Genomic DNA, 24,908 nt, shown 5'->3' with positions numbered 1-24,908 from the left:
CATCTCTTGCAGCCTTCAAGAAACAAGTAAAGACCTTCCTCTTTCGAAAGTATCTACTAGACTAATGCTTGAGCTGGCCTAGGCCCAGGCCAGACTCTTGACATGATGTTTAGTTTAGTTTGTGTGTGTGTTGTGTGTGTACTCATTTTACTCTTTATTTACTCTTTATTTACTCTAAATAATAATAATAATAACCCCTATTTGCAACTGTATTTGTTGTTCTGAATATTTCCTGTGCATTTTGTATTTGCTTGTGATGTTGGCTTGATTATGTCCTCTTTTGAAAGTTGCTTTGGTTATAAAGCGTCTGCCAAATGTAATGTAATGTAATGTAATGTAATGTTTGTTAACACTTTAACGTTCCAGGGGGCGCCCTCGCCCCCGTTTATGATCATATTTCATATTTCATATTTTGTGTATTGCACGAAATATAGTCACCCATCATACCAAATTAAAGCTTTCCCTTTCGTCTTTCCAGCCATAAGACTCATTTTTGACCCAAACACACACCCTGCATTCATTTCACTGTTTTATGAAGAAGTTATGAAAAGTCATATTCAAAAAAATTATGTAATCGCTTACCGTTGAAGACCTCATAGCGTTATCAGATCGACCACGTCAATCAAACAAACCACCAGCCCCTTCCTTAGTCTTCATAGAACACACCCAGTGCAAAAGTTTTGGTAAATATCCTCACTTTATGTCCATCAAAGGCTTGATTTTGCAGCAGCATGTTGCAACAGGGAAAAAACACGACGCATTTTTTTGTCGTTGAGAAGCAAAAATCCACCAGGAAGGATCTGTGTTCACACACAACCTTGATATCTTCCTGCAGCTATACTTGTCTGCTGTAGATTCAAGTGCCGTTTGACCAATGAGAGCGAAGTATGTGATGACTGACAAGCCTGAAAGCCAATCAGTGCTGACCATGCATAACTTTACTTCCTACACTTAGCAGCTTGATATTCACATTTTGCAAGAAATACCACAGAAATGAAGCTATCAGTGTTGTAGTCAAGAATCTAAGGAACTCAGTGATATGTAGATTGTGTGGGTTTTGACTGGAAATGTCACAAAAAAACAGGGCGTAAACCGAGACGCGAGTTTTGAGCTCATCAGCTGTTGCGCACAGCTGTTTTAGCTACTATGCTACGCGCGGTAAGCGCTTGGTTCCGTATATGTTGTTTGGAGCAGAACGGCATCTAAACTCGAAGGGATATAAAGATTCACCCTTCTGGGTGTAATGGAAGAATGTACTGGACATGACAGTGATGAATCAGATGAAATTCAGATGGATATATGACTGCTGCCTGTAACTAAGACGGATGTCGACCATTTCACAAACTCTTCAAGGGGTATGTTTTCCATCTTTATGTCTTCAGTAAACTGTTCATGATGCTCTTAGACATTTGAAAACCCAACGGTTCCGTTATAGAAGGTGTCACATTGTTCCTCATAAGTGTATTTACATAAAAGGGTAGATTTCGTTGTTTGTTTGTTTGTAGCCTACATGTAATGGAGGCTAACTAGCAGAGTTGACTAGACTATGCGCTTAGTTCTAGTGTTATGAACGTAACGAGGGCATGAGGAGAGAAAGAAAGAGAAGGGGGTGAGATAGGGTGACCAGCTCCGTGAAAGGAAAAGAACAGATAGGGAGTGAGAGAACTGTCTGTGGAGACGTGTTGCATCGAGAGCATACTGTACACAGCCCTTGCAACCCTGTAGCTGTTTGTGCGCGCATATGCGCTACACGAAACTAGGACACTAGGGAATGAAAACAACACGATGCACTACACGTTCGCTGGTTGAGTGTTTGTATACTATGCCTTTAGTGTTATGAACGTAACAAGGGTGTGGGGAGAGAAAGAGAAAGTAACAAATAACAGGGAGTGAGACTGTCTGTGGAGTGTTGCGTCAAGAGCATACTGTACACAGCCCTTGCTGTGACTAATTTGTGCACGTATGCCCCAGGGAAACTAATAGAGGAGTGACTGTCTAAAAGGTATGAATTCAGGTCACTCATAACACTGCTATTTTCATTGAGACTGTGGCTCTTGTGACTGTGTTGTGCTCCTTGAGATGAGAGGATGAGAGAGGAGAGGAAGGGAGGAGGATGAGAGGAGGATTTCTATTCCATAGTGAGCAACAAGGACTAATTTCAATGTGTGGGAAGGTGCATAGAGCAGGTGTGTGTGTGTGTGTGTGTGTGTGTGTGTGTGTGTGTGTGTGTGTGTGTGTGTGTGTGTGTGTGTGTGTGTGTGTGTGTGTGTGTGTGTGTGTGTGTGTGTGAGCAGATCTGTATTTACTCTCGATTCAGATTACGCCCTCCAAACACACACACACACACACACACACACACACACACACACACACACACACACACACACACACACACACACACACACACACACACACACACACACACACACACACACACACACCTGCCAGACTGTCATTGACTGTATGCATATAAAAGTCACTTACAATAAAGACAGAAATGTGTATATCTAAAGTACAAACATCGAGATTGCATGTATTTCCCCCCTTTTTTGCCAAGGTATACATCCAGGTCACTCATAACTGTTGTTTTCAAACTTGGGACTGTGCCTCTAGTGACTGTTTTGTGCTCCTTCAGAGGAGAGGAGAGGAGAGGAGAGGACAGGAGATGAGGAGAGGAGAGGAGAGGAGGATGAGAGGAGGAGGAGGAGGAGGAGGAGAGGAGGATTTCTATCCCATAGTGAGTAACAGAAGGAAAAACTATGTGTGGGAAGGTGCATAGAGAAGTGGTGTGTGTGTGTGTGTGTGTGTGTGTGTGTGTGTGTGTGTGTGTGTGTGTGTGTGTGTGTGTGTGTGTGTGTGTGTGTGTGTGTGTGTGTGTGTGTGTTTGGCAGTGCGTAATCTGAGTTCAGGGTAAATACACAGATTTGCGACCCACCCCCACCCCCCCGATCTGCGCCCCGAACACACAACACCCCCCAATCACCCCCCCCCCACCACCACCACACACACACACACACACACACACACACACACACACACACCTCTGCCAGCCTGTCATGGGCTATATGCATATAAAAGTCACTTACAATAATGACAGAAATGTCAGTCCTTCATATATCTACAGTACAAAAATCGATATTGAATGTATTTTCCCCCTCCTTTGCCTTTTTAGTCAGGGTTTTCAGAAAATCAGGGTTTTGAGAGTATTCTAACAGTACAATCTAATTCTCTAAAGTGTAACCTTTCCAAAGATATGTAATTTTTTTATCTGTGATGTTGGATTTACAAGTAATGGCATATTTTCCATCAACATACCTATACGTCTCCAAAAGTGTCCATTTGGAGACTCCAAATGGTACCTTGCAAAATCGCCTAGGCATACCCACATATAAAATGGTGTAGAGAGCCCAAATTTTGAGATTTTGTTATGAAATCTGAAATGTAAGTTCTTAGGACTTGTTGCCTTTGTTTCATTCTGTCTGTAACCCCTTACCTCACAGTAAAAGGTCTGTTTCATAGATGTACATTTTATTTCTCAAAAATCAAAAATTTAAATTCTCAAAAATTACAATAATTACTTAATCTACAGATATCACCAGAAGAATTTACAGTGGATCTGACTACATGTAAAAAAACTAGAGAATGTCTGCTTTACAAAAGTGGTCTTATTTTGTCCATAGCACAAAGGGCTGGGGTACAGTTACAATTTCAATTTGGGTATGCCTTTTTAGGCGATTTTCAGGCAAAATCGCCAGGAATGTTAAGGGGTTAATACACACCCAACAAATAATTGATTTTGCTCAACAAGTGTTAACACGTCTCATTCAGTACTTAAACAAACAGCAAGGCATATATTACAGTAGTGGCTGTCAACTAGCACATGGGTGCAGCTGTGACCTATGGTTAAAGAGTTGGTCTGAAGACCAGAGGGTTGCACGTTCAAATCCCACCCTTACCTTTCCCCACCCTTACATTTCCCTCCATTCATGAATGAAATTCCCTTGAGCAAGGCAGATAACCCCATATTACCACAGGGACTGTAACCGATACCCTGAAATATAATAACTGTTGTCGCTTTAGATGAAAGCACCTGCTAAGTGTAATGTAATGTAATGTAATGCAATGTTTGTGGGTGTATAAGATAGCTTCCTCTAAGCTTTCAGTGGCCTCTACTAGGCGTTGCGGGGGCTACAGCTGGCTTCATTCCTCCTGCAACATGCAGTTATTCATTTACGCCAGGAATTCACAAAAACAGTTCAGTTATCACACTTTGTGATGTGTTTCAAAGGTCAGTCTGGGTTTCCCACAGGTCAGCAGTCACTAACCTTGTTCACCTTAAAGAGATGCTATGCAACTTTTTCATGGTCATAAAATAGCTTGGCAATCACTACATTGGTTGGCTGACCCGTTCTGATGAAAACGGTGACATTTCCAACCCCATCTGGTGGTTCCAGCCCGAAACAGCACTTGCAACTTTGCCCGTTGACGCCGCGCAGCATGTTTTGCTCATAGATTTGTATTAGATCTATGGTTTTGTTCTGGAGCCGAGAGCTACTGCTTTACGGCAGGTCGTAAAGGGCTCTAGCCAGGTAGCCTTACGGACACACCCCCTCGCTAGTGCAGAGAGCTGTTAGCTTCTAGCTATTACAATTTGTTGGAATAAATAATTGTTAGCGTGATGGCAGAACCAGCGAAAAAACCAAAAGTAGCTGCGAAGAGGCCACTGTCGGAGGAGGCCAGGGAGAAGAAGAGAGCAAGAGACCGGGCGAGGCATTCCACATCGGTGAATATCGGCCCGGCGTTCACCGAATGGCGTGAGCTCCGAACAAGCCAAGGATTGAAAACGGATGCCGAAGTGGCTCTCTTTTTATTGCAATCGTAAGTACACATACTGTCCATATTTAGAACCAAAGCTTTTTATCATAGACATAGTAAATGCAGGGTCATTGAACCTTTTTGGTGATCGTTACATTTTCCAAGTCAAAACGTACACAACTATGTTCGGTTAGCAGCCATTGAGCTAACCACTTTTTCATCTGTGGAGTGCTAAGTGTTCAGCAGTTACCGTGTGCAAGTTAGCAGTGATGTCGGTGTAGAAGTCGAACTAATGTTAGTCATTTTCAATTACAATAATTTTGGATGCGGGTTCCAGGAGTTGAAAGTGTTTGCTGAAGGTAAACATCCTGCCATTTATTGTTCCTGCCTCCCGAAGTATAACCAAAACAAAACACCAATTCTCTGTCTCTGAAGTTGCTGGCTATAGCACAAGTATTAGATGTCTGTTCGTGTTTCGTTCAGTGGGTATTGCTATACGAATTGTTTTTGAACTACAATTGTACAAACACAGTCTTCCTGCGCCAAGTAGTGGGTATTAGTGTTGTGAAATTACGATCGCCTCCAGACTGATCTCTGTAGGACTGTTATTACTAGTTCTACTCCTAGTGTGTGTGCGTGCTTATGCATTTTCTCTTGCGGCACTAGGACAAAATATGCCCCTGTTGACTACGGCTGCCTCCAGAGCTGATGTGTGTGTGTGTGTGTTTATAACGCGATTTGAGAACTTCTTAGTTGCGATATTGTGCAATATAAAACGTATTGTATTGTACTTGTTCTCATTGGATGATATTGACGAGCACTACATTTTGACTTTGTTGTTTACATCACAGCTTCAAGCGCGAGCCACAGCCAGTGACAGCATCTACTCCTCATAAACGAGTGGTGTTCAGCACAAGTGAGGAGTCAGACCGTGATAAGTACGTTTCTCACAGTATTTGATAAGTACTGGACACAGTAATGTGCTGGAGGTGCAAAACATAAATCTTCTGTCTTTTTTCTAATTTTGTTTTTTATGTAGACAAGTGAGTCCTTATGAGCATGGTGTCCAGCCTCTTTCTGAAGAGATAGCGACAGGTGTTCTGGAATCTAGGTGAGTGTTTCAATTTGTTTTGCCTATGCACCTCAAATGCTAGAGTATCACCCCCACCCTTACTGTACTGGGTCATATATAAATGTATATCCATCCTTATTATGATTGCAGCATGCACTCCCTGACCCTTACTGCGGACGAAATAGAGCCAAGTGACTCACCCGATGAAGAAGAGGCTGGCAATGATTTCCGTAACACAACGTAAGTGTTGTATGTATTCTGTGTCTAAGTGCTGCAGTCTAAGTGTTGAATGTGTTTCTCATTTTCAATACTGACATTATTCCAACCTAAACTTTTGTTTGGTTTTATTTACAGTATTGACATCGATGATGGTTTGGCGGACTCGGGTCAGTTGGATTTGGAAGACGGGGACGGATCAGATGAGGACTTTGTTCCTTCTATTCATCTAAGGTATGTTCCTCCGTAATTATTTGGAGAAGTAATGACCAATTTTCCACCTGGACACAGTAATGACTTAGGAAGATGAATCTTACTAATATGCATGTTGCTATTTTGTTACAGAGTGGTCAGTGACAAAACTCAAGGCCTTTTGGAACTTACTTTAGAAGAAACGTTTTTTGATTTTGATATTGCAACCCCGGCTGAGAGTGAGTCGGAACCTCCACCTGACTATTCTAAAGTGATGACTGAAGAGGACCTGGTTGGCAAAGCTGCCCACATTTCTTATGATGAAAACCTGCTTCACCTTGCTCACCATTTAAACCTGCCAATTACAAGGTGCAGACATATAGACCTGTTGTCGCAGGTTGCTTGTCCAGCTGTACCACCTTTTGAGGTGAACCTGAAGCCCCGTGGAACTGGAGTTGCTTTGGAATGGGTAAGTGACTTTCAGCATGCAACTATATCATTTGCATAGAAAACCTTTACTTTCTGGCAGCCCCTGGGTTTTGCTTCCATCCCTGTCTTTTCATCACTATGAATGGGCCCATTGTACATTGCCAATTTTCTACATGCTATTGGGCTTTTGGTTCAATGTTCTACACGTTTTTTGTGATTCTCAGGTGTGCTCATTTGGACACAGCCTGTGGAGGTGGAATTCACAGCCACTGCTGAAGTTCGGGATGCAGGGTGGGGACTTCATGCTGTCTTCAAACATCCTTCTATCTGGCAACAACTATAGAAAGATAGCGCTGCTTTTCAAGTTCATGCGCATGGGAATGGTTGCTGAATCCACATTCTTCAGAATCCAAGACGCTTATTGCATTGAGCCAGTTCAGGAGTACTGGGAGCAGATCCGGTCTGAAGTGATAGAGCGCCTGCGCGACAAGGACCATGTTGTTGTCTTGGGTGAGGAATTGATTTGTTTCTGTCAGCATTCTCCACATCACCTATTGTATAATTCAAATTGTTATAGTTTTAAATCTATCCTAATGTGCTACATTTTTCTTGTGTACTTTTTTAGGTGATGGTCGTATGGACTCTCCTGGTAAGTTCACTATACATATGTAAATATTGGAATATACTTTATGAATAATTCTAACATATGTATAATGGTTCATAGACTGACAACTGTGCTTCACCTTATACAGTGCCACCAGTTAGTATTGGCACCCTTGAAGATTAAGCACATTATGGGACATATCTCCAGACAACAAATTATAAGGTCAGCCATGATTTTTCTATAGATAGCTTGTGGTTGATACTAAATGTAAAAATGATCAACAGCAATGAATACTAAACTACGAGAGGGAAAAAAATGAAGAAGGTAAAGCTCCTGGAACCACTGGTATTGGCACCCTTTACTGGATACCATTGTGGAAACCTAATTTGACTCAAATATGGTAGATAACAAATGGGAATCACCTTTTGAGAAATTGTTTTTGCCCCTAGGACATGAATTAGGCAAGGGTTTTTTTTTAAAAAAATATTTGTGTTTTAAATAGCCACCTGTTAAATCTTGTGCGTCTTTGACAAATGTGAAGACAGAGGGGATGCCTGAGGACAACAGAAATATTATTATTTGCAAAAACAAGACCTACAAATAATAAAAGGTCATCTTAAAATACCTTGGTATACCATTTCCAACACTGTGTTGTGTTATTCAGAAATCTGCCAAACAGGGAGCTGTAAAGAACATCCTTGGATGTGGGGGTAAGGGGGGAAATTATGAGTCTGTAGAAGTCGGTGCAAATAATGACAAAACACAGGGTCTAACATCTACAGACCTGGAGGTCAACTTTGAACTGTTTTGGGTCATTTTTTTCAATAAGCACCACAAGTTAAACACTACACAAAGTATTGTTTTTTAGTTGGAGGCAAAGGCAGACCACATTGCTTCATTGAAGTCATAAAAGGGAACACTTGAAGTCTATATAAGAGAATACAGGGAAAGCAAGCCCTTTTAAGATTTTTTAAAGGTCATAAGAAGCAATAGTACAGCTTTTCAGTGATGCGCACAAACAGCATGTTTGCATATTCTGCAAAAAAAGTATTTAAGGAAAAGGAAAACAAGCATGGTGTCAGATCCGTAATATTATGTCACCCCATTGATGCATTAGGTATTGGAGGCTTTGACCATATCACAGGTATCATGACAGGCATCACAGGTATCATCATTTACAGGAAAATGTGTAACCATGTGCAAGAACACTTGGTTTGAGGTGAAGATCATGTTCACTCCAGCAAGACAAAAACCCAAAGCACACATCAAAATGCCACCAGAGAAGTGCAAGAAGCTCGTAGACGAATACCAAAACCTTTGGAGGCTGCTTTTGCTAATGGTGTGAAATAAAACCCATTGAGGAGGGGTGCCAATGTTCATGGACATGCCCTTTTTCATGTCTTTGCTTAAAATTACAAAATGCATTTGGAAAAAAATACTTTGCTATTCTAAATATCTTTGGACCTTCAATTAAAAGATCCTGTTGGTAAAAGTTGTTTATATTTCCATTTATTTCTGGATATATTGCACATTTTGTAAATAAAATTAAGGGGTGCCAATACTAACTGGCGGCGCTGTACTTCAGGTCACTGTGCTCAGTTTTGCACATACACTACCATCGAGCAGGATTCCAGGGATATTGTTCACATCGTGTCTGTGGACAAAAGAGAGACCAGACGCAACTCTGTGATTATGGAGAAAGAGTGTTTTGTGCAGACCATGGATTCTCTCCTCTCCGACCTCAAGGTCAAGGAAGTGGTTACAGATGCGCATCCTCAAATTTCTGCATTGCTGAGTGAGTTTACCTTGTGCTGCGACATGTTCTTATTACTCTGTGCTATTATATATTTCAGTAATCTTATCTTAGTTGTTTATTATCATTGACTGTGCTGATTGTGTTGATTAATCAAGATCCGCAGCGTGGGAAGTACAAAGAATGGCACATCCAACATTCCCTGGACATCTGGCATGCAGCTAAAAGTCTCTGCAAAAAGCTTCATCGGGTAAGACATGTACTACTTTTTGAAACTGCCGCTACACTGCACTGCACTACACTACTACACTACACTTCCAATAATGCCAGTGTTCAGTTCGTAAACGAATACTGGTAGATTCTGGTTGACAAATCATCTTTGACATGCATCTCACTCAGGTTGCGGCAGAGAAACAACACCGACCCCTCCAGGTCTGGATCAGGGACATCGGCAACCACTTTTGGTACTGCTGCAAACAGGCTACCACAGAGGTAGAGTTCAAGGTATGTTGGAAACAAAGCTGTAAAAGTAGAAGCACCGGTACAGCTGTAATAACAACACAAGTAGTATGTTATCACACAACTGCAGCTATGTAATAGTAGTATGTAACAATACTTCTACTGCTACTTTTCATTCAATAGTGGTTGGAAATGGTTTTAGTATTGTCCACACATTTTTGTTGTGTCATTAGAATTCAATCTGTTATGTCCTTGATCTACAGCAAATGTGGATTGGAGTGCTGCATCACATACAGAACGAACATTCCTGGTCAATTGGAGAATGCCAGCATGAGCCATTGGACGAAGCCAGCCGAGACAAGCCTTGGATTGAGCCAGGTAGAGGAAATTGGGACCAATACAATGCCTACAATGCCAAATTCACACCTGTTACTGTTTCTTGTCAATATGAAAAAAGGGAGGAATCTGGAAGAGATTCGACTAATTGTAAAAAATAGTGCTGGGCACTAGTGATCAGCAGAGTGTCGAGCCAGAGTAGCAACACAGTCAAGGACAGGAGCAGAAGTTTACAGAGTGCACAGGTCAGGCAGAGGAGAGCAGTAGAGGGAGGGGGGAAGACGGATAGCCCACCAGCAGCCGGGGGATGGGCAGCTGGCTAAGAACAGTGAAGAGAGGCCTGACTGTTGAGGGCTCAGGGCTCAGAATTCTAAGGCTACCCATTACAAGAACATACCATATTCAATTTGGCACCATCCGGTTGCTTCAATTGTATTGAGATGCAATCACTAACTAGTAGATCACATCATTGCAACTCTGTAATGTCATACCAAAACAGTTACAATGACACCTGTATGAGTACTGCTTTATACATATGCTTGTAATGTTGTCATTACAGGTTCAGCTGCAATGCAGGCCTTAACTGCTGTTGTCCTAGACAAGAGGTGGCTGACCCTGGTGCCGAAATTTCTGAACTTCAGGTAAGGCTGTGTTACCATTGTCAACTGGTTTTGATGTGTACCAGCCAGGCTTGACAAATTTAGTTATGACATACTGTGATGATATATACTGTGTACTGTGTATAGTATACTGTGTTTTTCCAATGTCTTTCATTCACACTTCTCACAGGACCACATCAGACCTGGAAAATTTTCAGAACCACATCCTGATGTATGCGTCCAAACGCATGGCATACACACCCCTTGTTTACAAGACCAGGACCCTGTTGGCAGCGATCGACTACAACAAACACAATCGACGTGCACCAGCTGTCAGCAAGACTGGACACAAAATGTAAGAACGAATTATAAAAACCAAGGCAGAGCACAGTCCTAAAATTATGATTTCACTATGATGACACTATTTTTTCCCTTATGCACTTTTTACCAAACAGGTATAGAAGGTCATATAACAAGAAATCAAGCTCCTGGTCTGTGCATACGGTCAAAGAAAAAAAGCAGTACTCCTACATCCCTGAGATTCAGAAGGCCATTCTTGCAAGAAGACTTAGGAGTGGAACTGGACTCCCCCGCAAGATTCAAATGAGACCCAACGACCCAAGACGGCTAGGCCTAGTCTCGTCTGCAGAACCACCACCGTCAACAGAAGAGCTTGTCCAGCGACACGTGTCCCGAGGGGACCTGGCCACTCACAGCCCAGAAGCGGAATGATGCCCTCAAAAATGTAAATAAATACTGAGGCACTGTTTTTACAATGGAGATTTATTTATGTAAATAGTTTTTTTAAACATAAAAGAAAGTTCTGCATACATTATTTAAAATATTCCTTCTTCCGTTTTTGTGCACATTACTTCAACTATAACACAATGGAGGTAAAGAAATGCCTTCCTTTCAGTCACAAATATATATATATTTTTTAAAGTGTTTTTGTGTACATTACTTCACTTATAACAAAATGGAGGTTCAAAGTGTTTTTGTTTTACATTACTTCAATTATAACAAATTGTAGGTAAAGAAATGTCATTCCTCTGTCACAAACCAAACATTTTTAAAAAAAATGTACATTACTCTATTTACATATTGGAGAAAGGTGATGGAATTTACACATTAGGAAGACGGGACGCCTTGAAACCTGTGTAGCGAGCCCTTGGGTCGGGGTATTTGTCCCTAATACGCCACACACAGCAGCTTGGCACCACGACCCTTTTGCCTGCACCAAGGCGCCCATACTGCCACATGACATACTGCCGGTAAGCAGCATGCCGGAATTGCCGCATCTCCTCCCCTGGCTCAGGGGTTTCTGTTAGTGCAAGCATGTCATTAAAGAAGGTTCTGGCCAGGCGCAGGACCCCCTCCTCGAGCACGTAATAGGTCATGTATGTGTAGTAAGGTGGACCGCATGATGGCAATTAACCCAGAAATTAATTACTATTATATTTGCATGGAATTGCACGACTACGCCACTGGGGGAATTTCGCCACCCAGAAATATTGAATAGCAACCAAAGCACAACAGGTGCGTTAAAAGACAGAGACAGAATGCAGGGTAACAGTTAATTATCTTTTATTATTATTTTCCGTTCTTATAAATATGTCCGATGTATAAAAGGGTTCAAGTGCAACAAACAATGTTTCGGATGTTGTATACACGAATGGAATACACAGATCAAGGAAATCAAACAAATTAATAAAACAACCGGTTCCCACAATCACTGATGCGTTATCCCAGATTACCACAGAATGTCCATACCCCGTGAGCCTCTAATAAAATACAAAAGCACCGTAACCACCCCCGAAATACACAGCACACAGTAGTTATAATTAGGGGAGCACAAAATCAACCCACTCTGTTGAGACTGCAACAAATTCAAACTACGGCACCAAGAGGGCACCTTGCACTACGACACTGCAACCAGGAAGCTAGAGGAGCCAGGTTATCTGGGCAATGGGAGGAGACTTGGCATCAGTGTGGTAAAACACATAATCAGAAAATAACAAACAAAAACGGATAACAAAAGTACAATGAACAGGTAATGTACTCATTCAAGAGCACCATCAGTATAAAAATAGCACCAGACACGCACTCACGCAGCCACTTCCACACGTTACGCACACACCAGCACTCGGCACAAGTAATTAACCCAACACTAAACAGCAGCCCGCCGCGTCTAACAGCTACATCGACGAAGAGGGGGCCAACACCCCGACCGATGAGACACACATGCACTCCCAACCGCGGCAGGGGAAAACCGCAACAACATTCAGTCCTTCACCTATTAAGACACCAAGTAAGAAACGTAGGTCTACACATGCATATAATATAGACCAAATAAGACACATAATACCAGGCAAACCTGCCACAAACACGCCATCCACTCTGCAATAGCCTGTGCTCTCTTTTTAAAGAGATTTCTGCACTGGCAATTGGTGCGTAAACGTCACCTGACGCGCTAACGCACCAGCAGACACCTGAGGTGCGTTAAAGGCGCACAACCACATATCCAACATGCTACATATGCAAACTTGCTGACACACTGATCAGGGGCCTGGCGGCAGCAGACTTTTTCAATGTCTGTATCCATGTCCCGGCAGTTCAGGCAGACACACCAACGGAGAGCATGAGGTCCAGGGGCTGGTGCCGGGCCCGGGGCGGGGTCCGGCGCCTGGGTGGGGGCCGGGGCCGGGCCGGGTAGGGTTGGCTCCAGTCGGGAAAGGATGTCAAAAACCAGTCCTGGCTGGTGATGCAGTACTCCACGCATAACAGACTTCAAAGGGGTCTCATTCGGCTCCAAGGTGTTGAGAATTTTCTATCAGTAACAAAACACAGAAATAATACACTTTTACAATTATAATAGCATAACAGTCTGTACACTCGCCTCCAAAAGAGTTGTCGCCTATCTATCTGTTTGGAATAACAGCTAATAACCTGACTTTCAATTAATCACTTGGCTTCAGAAGCCAAGTGATTAATTGAAAGTCAGGTTATTAGCTGTTATTCCAAACAGATGGGTAGGCGACAACTCTTTTGGAGGCGAGTGTACTGTAAAATGTCCTTGGATACCTTGAAAAACGCTACACTTGTATTATTACTATTCATAAACAAACCTCAGCTTCTGCAATCCTTTCCTTGTGGAGCTCCTTCAGCCTCCTCTTATCCTCCTCAGAGATATCTTGGTAGGTAGTTCTTCTATGTCCCCTCCCCCCAGACTTCTTCTGTGTCGCTTTCTTGGCTTTGGGCTTTGCACCACGCGTGCCCATTGAGGGGTATAGTCTTCCGACGGGGATGACGAGGGAGTAGAAGTGTTTTCCTGGAATTGCAAAATATTGGAATGAATGCTAGCAAGTAGCCTAATGAAAACAATTATCATCCCTAAAAGAACAACGCTCATGCAAAGCCAGTTTCCAGGTGCTGGTAAAGACCCAGAGCTATAAGGATGGAATGAATCGGGGCACTGCACTTGGAGTTGCTGCCTTCACTTCTGCTTCGCAAGGTTCACGAATCAATAGAGAAATCTTATTCACCAAAACGAAATACAATAAAAACGAAGTCCAACACCGTGCTGTGATTCATTTTAAATTATCAACAGTTATCCTCGTGTCTGTTGTTGTGTAATCAATCGACGACAAGACCACGCGAGCTACAATGGGATAACCCCCCTTCAGTTGTAAATAATCAGTTATTTTTCTCATGGTTTTGTTGTGCTAATCAATCAGCGACAAGACCATGAGAAGAATAACGGTCGATAATTTACAAAATAGTAGCTAGCCTCGTACTGTAGTACAGATCTGTGGGTTCACTATATCAGAGATATTAGTCATCATTTGTGGTCTGACCAGGCTTGAAGTTTAGCGTTTTCCATGCAGTGATATAGTACAAGACAGACATTTGACATACACTTTGACTTTCATTCTTTGCTTTTATAATGTTTAATAATTCGTTTTACTACATACCTTTGAAGACATCGTGAAACTCCGTCGTCTGCTTGAAGTATCTGCCTGCTTCTCGAGAAATCAATCGTAAATTGAGTCTGGTTGGTTTACGACAGTCTGGTTAGACTGTCGCCTATGTTCTAAGGAGCTCCCCCTACAGCTTTGGGGTGTGTAGTACATGGTAAACAAATGCCGCAGTACCATAGAGATAGTGTGGTATTACTGAGCACTGCTTTAAACATTTAACAACAACGATGACCAGCTCGTTTAAAATAGAGTTATTTTATCGCACTGATAGAGAAACAAAGCAATATGGAACAGAGAGGAAAAGAAAACGAGAGAGGGAAGGATAGAAAGGAAAATAAAAGGAGAGAGGGAGGGACATATAAAGAGAAAGGGAAAGAGATAGGGAGGGTAAGAGAGAGGCAAATAAGTAGAGAAGGAGAGAGGCAGGGAAAGAAAGAGAGAGAGAGAAGGGGGAGGGAAGGAGAGAGGGAGGAAAGGAATGAGTGTCTGTTATGGTTATGGCCTTCACCTGAAGCATTTAGCTTACCACTTTAACAGCCGAGGAATTCCATACAAGCACGGAACGGTTTAGAGAATTCTGTCCCCTCATTCCACCTCCTCACAGTCTACAGCAGTGTTTCCCAAATTAGTCGTCGAGACCCCATCGGAAATCTATTTAATGGACAAAAAATGCCTATTGTCCATTAATATTGCTAGATTTTTCCACTGATAGTTTGTCCACCAATATTGCTAGAACTCCATTGCTAGTCCAAAAGGGGGTCCCTGCTGAAAATATTTGGAAAGTACTGGTCTAGACCAGTGCTTTACACTAACTTTTTTGGTCACCGGCCATTATGGCTAGTGGTTTCCCTGACTCACTAGCCATTCGGCTTCCTCACTAGCCATCATTTTCTTAACCATCATGACAGTCATAATGTAGCCTGATATGATTGATATGATGTTAGACCCTATATAATATAATATAATATAATATAATATAATATAATATAATATAATATAATATAATATTTTACTCGGATGAGCAGACAGGAAATTACAGAACTGATCTGATGTTATTTGCTTTATATATTGATCAGAAACGACAAGCACAATGAACATGCTGTGTTGTGCAAGGGCATAAGTGCAAGGTCTGGAACTATGTGAAGAAGGCCATTTGTTTCTTTGAGGTGGAAGGAATTTTCATTCGTTTGTTCATTAATGTGCAAATACATGTATCCCACACAGGTCTGATGCACGTTCGCCTGCCATGAAACATCACATCTTCTGGGATATTAATCATAAAAGTAAAATATTATTTAGTCTTTATATCTTATTTAGCCTATCTCATGACAACCTGCACCATTGCGTTTTGCATCAACTCCTGACAATTTTGGCGACAAAGCCACAAGGGGGAACACATATTTAATATTTTTTAACGCTATGCAGAGTCTACATGCGCCTTTTAAACATGCGTTATGGGTGGATTCTGGACAGGACTGCCTCGCACGTGAACTGTCAGCGTGAAAAGCAACGCACCGCCCGACTTGTCACTGCTGGCCCATTGATTGTCAGAATTTGACCTGTTGAATATTTCCTGCTTTTGGCGTAAATTCGGGGAATTATCCAGATTTGTGAAGCTCAAATTTGACAGGTATGATGTCGTTACCTGCCGACTTTCTGTCGTCGTCCTGTTTTCTTACACTGTTGTCAAAGCAAGACAGACATTGCGATGCTGACAGAATGTTTGTGCAATGTTCGATAACGTGCGTTGTAACCAAGGTTGTGTCAGTACCCACAGCTTAAGAACTGCGCACAACTACGCAAAACATTACTGGATTATAAAAGGCAGGTCGCAAGGCAGGTCGCAAAATATGCACATAGCATCGCTTGCCAGTTGAGAGCAAACTTCGCCACATATTTAAACCGGAGCAAGTGGCGCACGTCTTTGCGTGTCCGACTTTCTCCACGGAGGCGGGGCATCTGCAGTGTTTGACAAGTCAGTGCCCTAGGTTCGCAAGACTGGATTCCTTTTTGATAGCGAACACATTCAGAGAAATCTATCACCGTTTTTTTTTTTCAATCACTCCCCAATAATATGCTACCAGCCAAATGGCTAGTGAGGATCAACTTGTTACACGGCAGATGCGATTTCCACCCGCATTTGGCGCCCTGGCGCCCGTTAGTTTCAAGCCCTGGTCTAGACACAATGGCACAGACTTCCTCATTCCCTCCTCACCCCTCTCCATACAGAATACAACCCCCACAGAGAATACAGAACTACTCCTCCATATACAGTAGACTCTCTATAGAGAATAGATCCCCCCCGTCCCCGCCCATAGGGCATACAGAACCTCCCTCCACCTATATGTAGATATAAGAATGCCCCCTCCCTAAATAGAATAGAGCAACCCCCACACCACCACCACCCCCATACTTACATCCCCATACTTACACCCCCATTAGCCCATACTTGTTAAATTTGCGAGCAAACCAAAAGACATTCCTAGCAACTGTGTGTCATACTGTTGATTTGGCTATAATAAACTTGAACTTGGACAAGGACATACAACTCCCCCTCCCTAAATAACACAAGATGGCACATGTGCAATAGCCTTGTGATGTTATGTGTATGTCCTGTCTTAAACAAGTCTTACTCAGGGATGCAAAATGAATTTCAGTGAAAACTGACAATAATGTACTATTGTATCTTATTGTATCGTATCGTATCGCATCATACCTCACTCCTGCTCCCTATACCTCTTTCCCACCTACCCCATAGAGAACAGAGAATTCTATCCTCTCTCTCTCCCTCTCTCCCACTGTCATTCTGCTGCACTTGGCCTCTGGCCTCACGCTTGAAGAATGTGCCGGAAGCGTCAGATCAGCACCAGGAGACGCTAACATGGAATGGAAGCTCTCACCCTCGGCAACAAGTATGATAGCTACGACAATAATGCTGCTGCTGCTGCTGCTGCTGCCGTGGAGAGGAGACTAAATGTGTCAAAACAAACACATGCAGGGGAAATACCTGCTGAACACTTCCCTCAACAGGTCACGGCAACACACAGGTGGTGTGTGTGTGTGTGTGTGTGTGTGTGTGTGTGTGTGTGTGTGTGTGTGTGTGTGTGTGTGTGTGTGTGTGTGTGTGTGTGTGTGTGTGTGTGTGTGTGTGTGTGTGTGCAAAACAGAGAGTGTGTTTCTACAATAAAAATAACATGTCTTACGCAGCAATAGGGAAAGGAGAATGGGAGGATGAGATTGAAAGACAGGACTATACAGTATGTTAGTATGTCTATTTGTAATATAGAGAGAGGTAGAGAGAATATGAGTATGTTATTTGTGTGAACTAGAGAGTATATATTTATGTGTGTGTGTGTGTGTGTGTGTGTGTGTGTGTGTGTGTGTGTGTGTGTGTGTGTGTGTGTGTGTGTGTGTGTGTGTGTGTGTGTGTGTGTGTGTGTGTGTGTGTGTGTGTGTGTGTGTGTGTGTGTGTGTGTGTGTGTTTGCGCATCCGTGCCTACCTGCATTTGTCCATGCATATGAGTGTGTGCGTGGGTGCATGCATGTAGTCTACTGTAAAATACATTGTTTACTGGATTTGAAAGTAATTAAGAGCTCCAATGACTCACAAGCTTATCGTTTACAACAGAAGCTCTTTCCCATATATACCAGAGTGAGTGATGGCCAACACACAGACACGCACACACACACGTGCACGCACGCACGCACGCACACACACACACACACACACACACACACACACACAGAGTGATAGCCAACATGCATCTATTCACCCACAGTCAGAGTATTGATTGGACAGAGAGAGAGAGAGAGAGAGAGAGAGAGAGAGAGAGAGAGATAGGGAGTGTACGTACTGTAGGGACACACACAGTATTCGTAAACTAATTCATCTAGTCAAACATAAATCAGTCACACCCCTGTAATTAGGCTTTCTTCATGCAAATTACTACGCCAAGTTATATTCGTAAGGCTTCAGGTGTGACTGAGAGAGGGTGAGGGAGAGAGAGAAGTAGGCCATACACACACACACACACACACGCACAAACACACTGTTAGATTTTGGACGTTTCCAAAATTCTCTTCTCCAACAAAAATTGAAGGCTGAATACTCTTCACCAATAAAAATTAAAGGATGAATGCTCTGCGTTGTGTTTTAGTTGACTCACTTACAAAAATAAAATAAGTCTTGACTTCGTAGTTAAAAGGATCGATCAGGATACAATTTATTATAGAAAAAGTGAGATTACAAAAAGAATAAGAAGAAAAATAAAAGAAGTAAAAGTAAAAGAAGAATAAAAAGGTTAAAAAGAAATAAAAATGAGACAAAGTCTCACAGCGTCTCACTATCTAGGCAGCATCCTATCTCTGGCGAATGACAGGCAAATCGATCGACAACTGACAAAATGGTGGCAACGGTTTTTATACCGTCTTCCTCATGTCAGCAGGTTACACGTATGCAAGTATGATCTTAGTTAAGGAAGATGTCGTCTCCATGTCTCCAGTAGTGACGAAGCATAAAACACCTATCGCTAAGGATAACACACAGCCTAGATGTGTCTGCTATCTGGAAAGTTAGGCGCGAGCACACTGTGCCCTGGCACAATGGCCTTCGACAGCAGAGGCTCTCGCTCTGAGCTCTCCAGATATCAGCAAAGTAACAATAAACATGCCACATTCCAGGGCCCAATTGATTGGAACACTGGAAGGGCTAAAGTTTCATTATAAAACTTAACAGTATGGTCAATCAGTTGTTGGTCAGCTGCAAAATGCAGCAGGATATACCACTCAAATTCAACATTCCTCCCTCAAGATAAATAAAAACAACGTTTTTTCTTATCTTCAAATTAACAAAGCAAGTGAATGACCAAACTGTTAGACACAGGGATAAACAATAAGGAATTAAGAAAATAGGGAATAATAACCACCCTCAATCAAATACCCCTAATCATGACGAATGTCAAATATTGTAAATATATTACTCAGGATTAAATTGATAACTTTCCCAAAAATTACAGTAAATTAACTGGTTAAGTGCATAGTAGCAAAAAGTAAGAAACTCAAAGAGAAAATAAAAACTATCAGTCTGCAATGTCTGGTTGTCTGACTTGCACAAATCTGGCCTTGGAACAGTCTTGCTTGAGCAAAACAACAGGAACACTTCAGAAGATAAAACAATAGCAACATAGAAGAGTAGGGAAAACTCTGGGTTCTCTGCTAAATGAAATGAAAAGTAGAAGTATACCAGGCACTGTGAACACACTTAAAGGCAATAATATATTCACACAAAGTGAACGGGATGGCATATAGGCTATATTGAGAAACGTTGACATCAGGTGCATCAGCCCGCAAAACCAGTCGTTGTTGGTTGTCTTGACGGCAGCATAACCTTGGGCATTTTGGAAAAAGAACAGTCTCCCTGTGTATCTCGTGTTGGCTATAATCATGTCACAGCCAGCCTGAAATCAGAGCAAGACAAAACACCCAACAGCAGGCCAAAGGACTGCCATTACAGCCACACGTCAGCAGGTCAGCAGAACAGCAGAGTAGCAGGTTCAGTCTGCTCGTCGAACGTCCCACAGCCATGGTGTTTCACAGTGTAGTTCAAAAGTTCAAAGTTCAGGAAATTACTTGATTTCCATCATCAGAGGTTTCAGCCAAGGTAGATGTGGTGTATTGGGTAGATGTTGTGCATCTTGTCCAATTCTGTCATGACAGAAAGAACAAGCGCAGTATCAGAGAGACCAGATACTCATGTATCTGAGACAACACACATCTAACTAAATGAAACATTACTTAGGAATTACTTAATGATTAATGATTAATACTGTTCATTAACATATAGGCTTATCATGTAGTGAATATGCAAGCATTAATAATAACACATAGCAGATTAACACTTGATTAGCTAGTTGTGATTAAACTCTTAAACAAAAGTAATCACTCTTTGAAAATGTTGAGAACTGATTAGAAAAGAAATCTCTCCTCTCTCTCCAAAGGGAAAATGTTTTGCTTTCAGGACAAGGTCGAGTGTGGTGAAAAGTGGATAGGAAACCTACCAATACAGGCTTGAAGGAAAAACCCTATCTTTTCTCCCCCCAAACTACACTCCGCAAAACAAGAAACCCAGCTGATTTAACAGCAAAGAAAAGTCTTCCGCACACTGAACTCCTTAGTCTCGCTACCGCTAGAAGGAAATTACGCCAAAGTCAACATGATACACTTGTCCTGAATTGGTTTATGAGCTCAAAGGACCATTATCAACCATTTTACAGTGACGTGCATGTATCTATTTTGCTTTTTCATGTAATTTAACTGCAGAGTTGGTAACCCACAGAACCTCCCACGGCCTTCCCCATTAGGTTGTAATGCCAGCCGCTGGGCTTAGTCACTAGGACATTGTCCAGGCAGGAGTGCATCTTGCAGGGGCTTGTCCTCCCTCTTGTTACTGTTTCCAAACCCCACTCACGGACTTCTGTGCGGACGGCACAGCCAGTGAGTTGGATACAGTCCTTGAGTAGGAAATCAAAACAAAGTCAATGTTGTCAGGCAATGACAGTGGTCTTCCGGTGATGATTACGCAAGGGCTCAGGCCTATCTCCTTGTTGTGTGTGACATGCATGCTGCCTAGCACAACAGAGAGTGTGTCAGGCCACAGCACACCTTCTTGATGTTTCTTCACCAGTCTCTCTTAGACGTTCGAAGGATCCTCTTCCGGCTTGACTTGTCGTATGCCATTCTCGTGGTCGTCTTCCAAAACAGTTTCGTCAACTTGTAATCCATCTGAATTCTTCATTCCCCTCGAACAGACAGGATGCAAAGAAGTCTCTTTGGTAGCCCTCCCCCCCCCCCCCCCCCTCGACCCGATCATCACAATCGTGGTCGATGATGTCATCAGGAGGGAACAGCTTTGGGGATGGGTTGGCCATAGCATGGTGCTGAATCACGTGTGGTGACTCTAGCCCAGCTTGCCAGTCTCCACAATGGCTGTCATAGACTTTGGCACCTTTGTGTGTCCACATGAGAGAGGTCATGACCACCTCCCTCTCGTGCGCAAAGAGAATGAAGGGCCAGTCTAGGTCAGGCAGACCTAGAGCAGGTACTGCACACAGTTCAGAGTAAGACTCGAACCATGCACGGCTGTAGTTCCAGAGTCTTGAAAAAGTTCGTAGTTGCTTGATCTTGCTTGGCAAGGGAACATTTTGAATTGCTGTGGTGTGATCAGCGGTGATTTCTCTCTTCCCTTGAGAGAAGTCCTGATCCCAGCAGACTGAGGGTTGAGACCGATGTGCTTCCAGTTCATGGACGACAGATCTCAGTCTTTGGGTAGCAGCCTTGTTGATAAGGTACTGCTTTGTGCTTGGTGGGGGCTCTCCACACAACCTCACCGTTTCAAAGTTCAGCTCTCCACCGTCTTTGTCCCAGGGGTGGAGGTAAGGGGTTGCACTGATTTGATGCACTTGTTCTGGCATTGATGCAGTTGCTCCATCTCCACACCCAGACGTCTCTCCCCCATCGATTGGCTCCTCCTTGGTGGCACGCCTCTCAGACGTCTTCACCGTAGGCACAGCAGGCAAGGGGTTGAGGTGGGTGGACTCATGGAAGATGATGTCATGTGGCATGGCATCTTGGAGTAGGGTGACTTGCTCAGCATATGGAAACCACTTAGACGGCCTTGTCACGATGCCTTGGCATGGCATGGGCACATAGGAAGGGCTTGCTTGGGCTGCCCCTCCCACTGGAGCAGGTACGGTTAGCCTGGAAACCTGAGGGTGTGGACCAGGGACTCTGACTCCTCCTGGAAGTTCCTCCTCCTCTTCTCCTTCGTCTCCTGAATCAGAGAGTATGGGCGGGGCAGAAGGCACAACACAGGATGCTCCCTCATAACACACATTGGTCTGTGGAGAGAGGATGTCTCTCTCTTCCACTATGGTGTCAAGCCGCATGTGCGTTTGTCTGGCCTGGAGCACATTACACACTGTACTCTTATCAGTTTGTTTTGTTTTCCCCCATCTTTATCTTCATCCTGCCACTCTATGAGCTTTGCTGTATGCGACTCTAAAGTGCAGGGACTGGTAGCAGTTGTTTGTTCAGATTCATGTTTCTCTAACTGGCTCAGTGAAACAGAAGCTACCGGCTTTTTCTTCTTCTTGCAAAGTTTTCTCAAATCAAACTTCTTTTTCAACTTGTTGGAAAATTCACGCAGAATTCCAGTTTTGTTGGTGGATGTTTTCACCAATGAATCAGTTTCAGTGCTTCGATTTGACCTGCGTGATTTGAAAAGTGGCATGTTTGCCAATGTTGGATCAATTATCAAATGAAGTCACAATAACTGTTTTGGGAAAGCAGGTGTTCGCTTTCTCTCACTTGAGACAGGTCAGAGGAAGAAAAAACCTCACTGGTTGAGAGGCCTTATCTCTCCCCTCCCTTCTCCCTATCTCAGCTTCAAGGAAAAAACTTCCCTTTCAGCAGACCGGAAAAGCACTACGCATTACTCCCCACGGCATTAGACTTTAGAAAAAGATTTTACTCGGACCGAAAATCCTTTAAAAAAAGGTACTGTGAAACTAGTTTCGGACTACAAGTCCTTGCGCGCTAAGCAGATTCTATCCCATGTAATAATACAGGCTACTTATTGAAAAAATGGCATTCCAATTTAGTACCTGGGCCTGTGGTCTATTGTCGTGTTAGTTAAATTCATTACATTCATCCGAAAAGAAATGATGTGCAAAATTTTAACCAGCCCTCGACTCACCACTCCGGTATTACTGGATTAGAACCCTCATCTTGCAAAAAACATGCAAGGAAGGTTTATTCATTTGGCAATGGCAGCCAAGTATTAACCATTTTTCATTTTACAAAACAAAAACCTTTTGGAAAAACATTTTGCAAAGATCAAAGATTACTTAGGCCTTTAAAACATACACCAAAGGTCCATTGAGCTCATAAACCATTGATGTAGGTGTGACTTAATACGATTAACTATGTGTCAGTCTTAAGTTATGTGTTGCAGTGAGTTTTGTGGTTCTTTTGATGTGTCAGGAGCGTAACGTAGACCCAATCTCACCAATTTCTAATGGTTAAACGAGTAAGTGTCCCCACTCGTCTCCCCCAAACTGGACAGGAAAGCAGGCTGGTCGGCTAGCGTCTGCTTCTCCCCAACGGGTTGGTCGTCACTTCTCCCTCTCATCCGGGTCACGGCACCATCTGTTAGATTTTGGACGTTTCCAAAATTCTCTTCTCCAATAAAAATTGAAGGATGAATACTCTTCTCCAATAAAAATTAAAGGATGAATGCTCTGCGTTGTGTTTTAGTTGACTCACTTGCAAAAATAAAATAAGTCTTGACTTCGTAGTTAAAAGGATCGATCAGGATACAATTTATTATAGAAAAAGTGAGATTACAAAAAGAATAAGAAGAAAAATAAAAGAAGTAAAAGTAAAAGAAGAATAAAAAGGTTAAAAAGAAATAAAAATGAGACAAAGTCTCACAGCGTCTCACTATCTAGGCAGCATCCTATCTCTGGCGAATGACAGGCAAATCGATCGACAACTGACAAAATGGTGGCAACGGTTTTTATACCATCTTCCTCATGTCAGCAGGTTACACGTATGCAAGTATGATCTTAGTTAAGGAAGATGTCGTCTCCATGTCTCCAGTAGTGACGAAGCATAAAACACCTATCGCTAAGGATAACACACAGCCTAGATGTGTCTGCTATCTGGAAAGTTAGGCGCGAGCACACTGTGCCCTGGCACAATGGCCTTCGACAGCAGAGGCTCTCGCTCTGAGCTCTCCAGATATCAGCAAAGTAACAATAAACATGCCACATTCCAGGGCCCAATTGATTGGAACACTGGAAGGGCTAAAGTTTCATTATAAAACTTAACAGTATGGTCAATCAGTTGTTGGTCAGCTGCAAAATGCAGCAGGATATACCACTCAAATTCAACAACACACACACACACACACCAATGTACATGGCGTGGATATTTGCCGTAGTACACTGGCCTGCAGCATGCAATTAGCTCCTGTATGCAAATATGTGTGCACGCAAATATGCACACACGCACGCACGCACGCACACACACGTTTGTTTTTTGTTAGTGGGGACCTTCAATTGACTCCCATTCGTATCTAGCTAAGTAATATCTTAAGTTCAGACCAAAACCAACCAACTAAAACAAACCCTATCCCTTACCTGTCAGTAAAGACAAGTCTTTTGTACTTTTTGTTAAACTGATCACAACAAAATGGCCGAGAAAAACTGTTTGTGTGGAGCGCAATTTGGGTCCCAAAAGGGACCCTTTGTAAGTTTTTGTATCCTTATGGGAACTTTTGGAGCCCAAAACTGGCATGCACACACGCACACGCACACGCGCACACACACACGCACACTCACACTCACACTCACACTCACACTCACACTCACACACACAGAGACGTGTACAGCCATGA

The 24,908-nt window shown here is 42.7% G+C and overlaps 2 protein-coding genes across 2 annotated transcripts in view; one reads left to right on the top strand and one right to left on the bottom strand.

The window, feature by feature from the left end:
- Nucleotides 1–7,351: 7,351 nt before the first annotated feature.
- On the top strand, nt 7,352–11,250 carry LOC134458876 (uncharacterized). Its single transcript, XM_063211270.1, has 8 exons — nt 7,352–7,373; nt 8,914–9,123; nt 9,240–9,331; nt 9,481–9,585; nt 9,804–9,918; nt 10,436–10,517; nt 10,666–10,830; nt 10,931–11,250. The coding sequence occupies exons 1-8, from the start codon at nt 7,361–7,363 to the stop codon at nt 11,205–11,207; spliced, it is 1,059 nt and encodes a 352-aa protein (XP_063067340.1). The 5' UTR covers nt 7,352–7,360; the 3' UTR covers nt 11,208–11,250.
- A 10,952-nt stretch (nt 11,251–22,202) lies between these two features.
- LOC134457706 (keratin-associated protein 10-4-like) overlaps nt 22,203–24,908 on the bottom strand; it is a 24,065-nt gene continuing 21,359 nt past the window's right edge. The window contains exon 7 of the mRNA XM_063209683.1: nt 22,203–22,280. Within this exon, the coding sequence (XP_063065753.1) occupies nt 22,203–22,280 (78 nt within the window). The remainder of the gene's footprint in view (nt 22,281–24,908) is intronic.

Source organism: Engraulis encrasicolus, chromosome 11 (assembly GCF_034702125.1).
Source record: "Engraulis encrasicolus isolate BLACKSEA-1 chromosome 11, IST_EnEncr_1.0, whole genome shotgun sequence".
Classification (NCBI taxonomy): Eukaryota; Metazoa; Chordata; class Actinopteri; order Clupeiformes; family Engraulidae; genus Engraulis; species Engraulis encrasicolus.
Note: the sequence above shows the minus strand (reverse complement) of the source record. Positions and strands in the feature narration are given on the sequence as shown.

What these genes read in the sequence shown, in the direction of transcription:
- LOC134458876 (XM_063211270.1), top strand. An exon ending in TCAAATTTCTGCATTGCTGA is followed by an intron (nt 9,124 to 9,239) that starts GTGAGTTTACCT and finishes TGATTAATCAAG; the next exon opens with ATCCGCAGCGTGGGAAGTAC. An exon ending in TCTGCAAAAAGCTTCATCGG is followed by an intron (nt 9,332 to 9,480) that starts GTAAGACATGTA and finishes CATCTCACTCAG; the next exon opens with GTTGCGGCAGAGAAACAACA.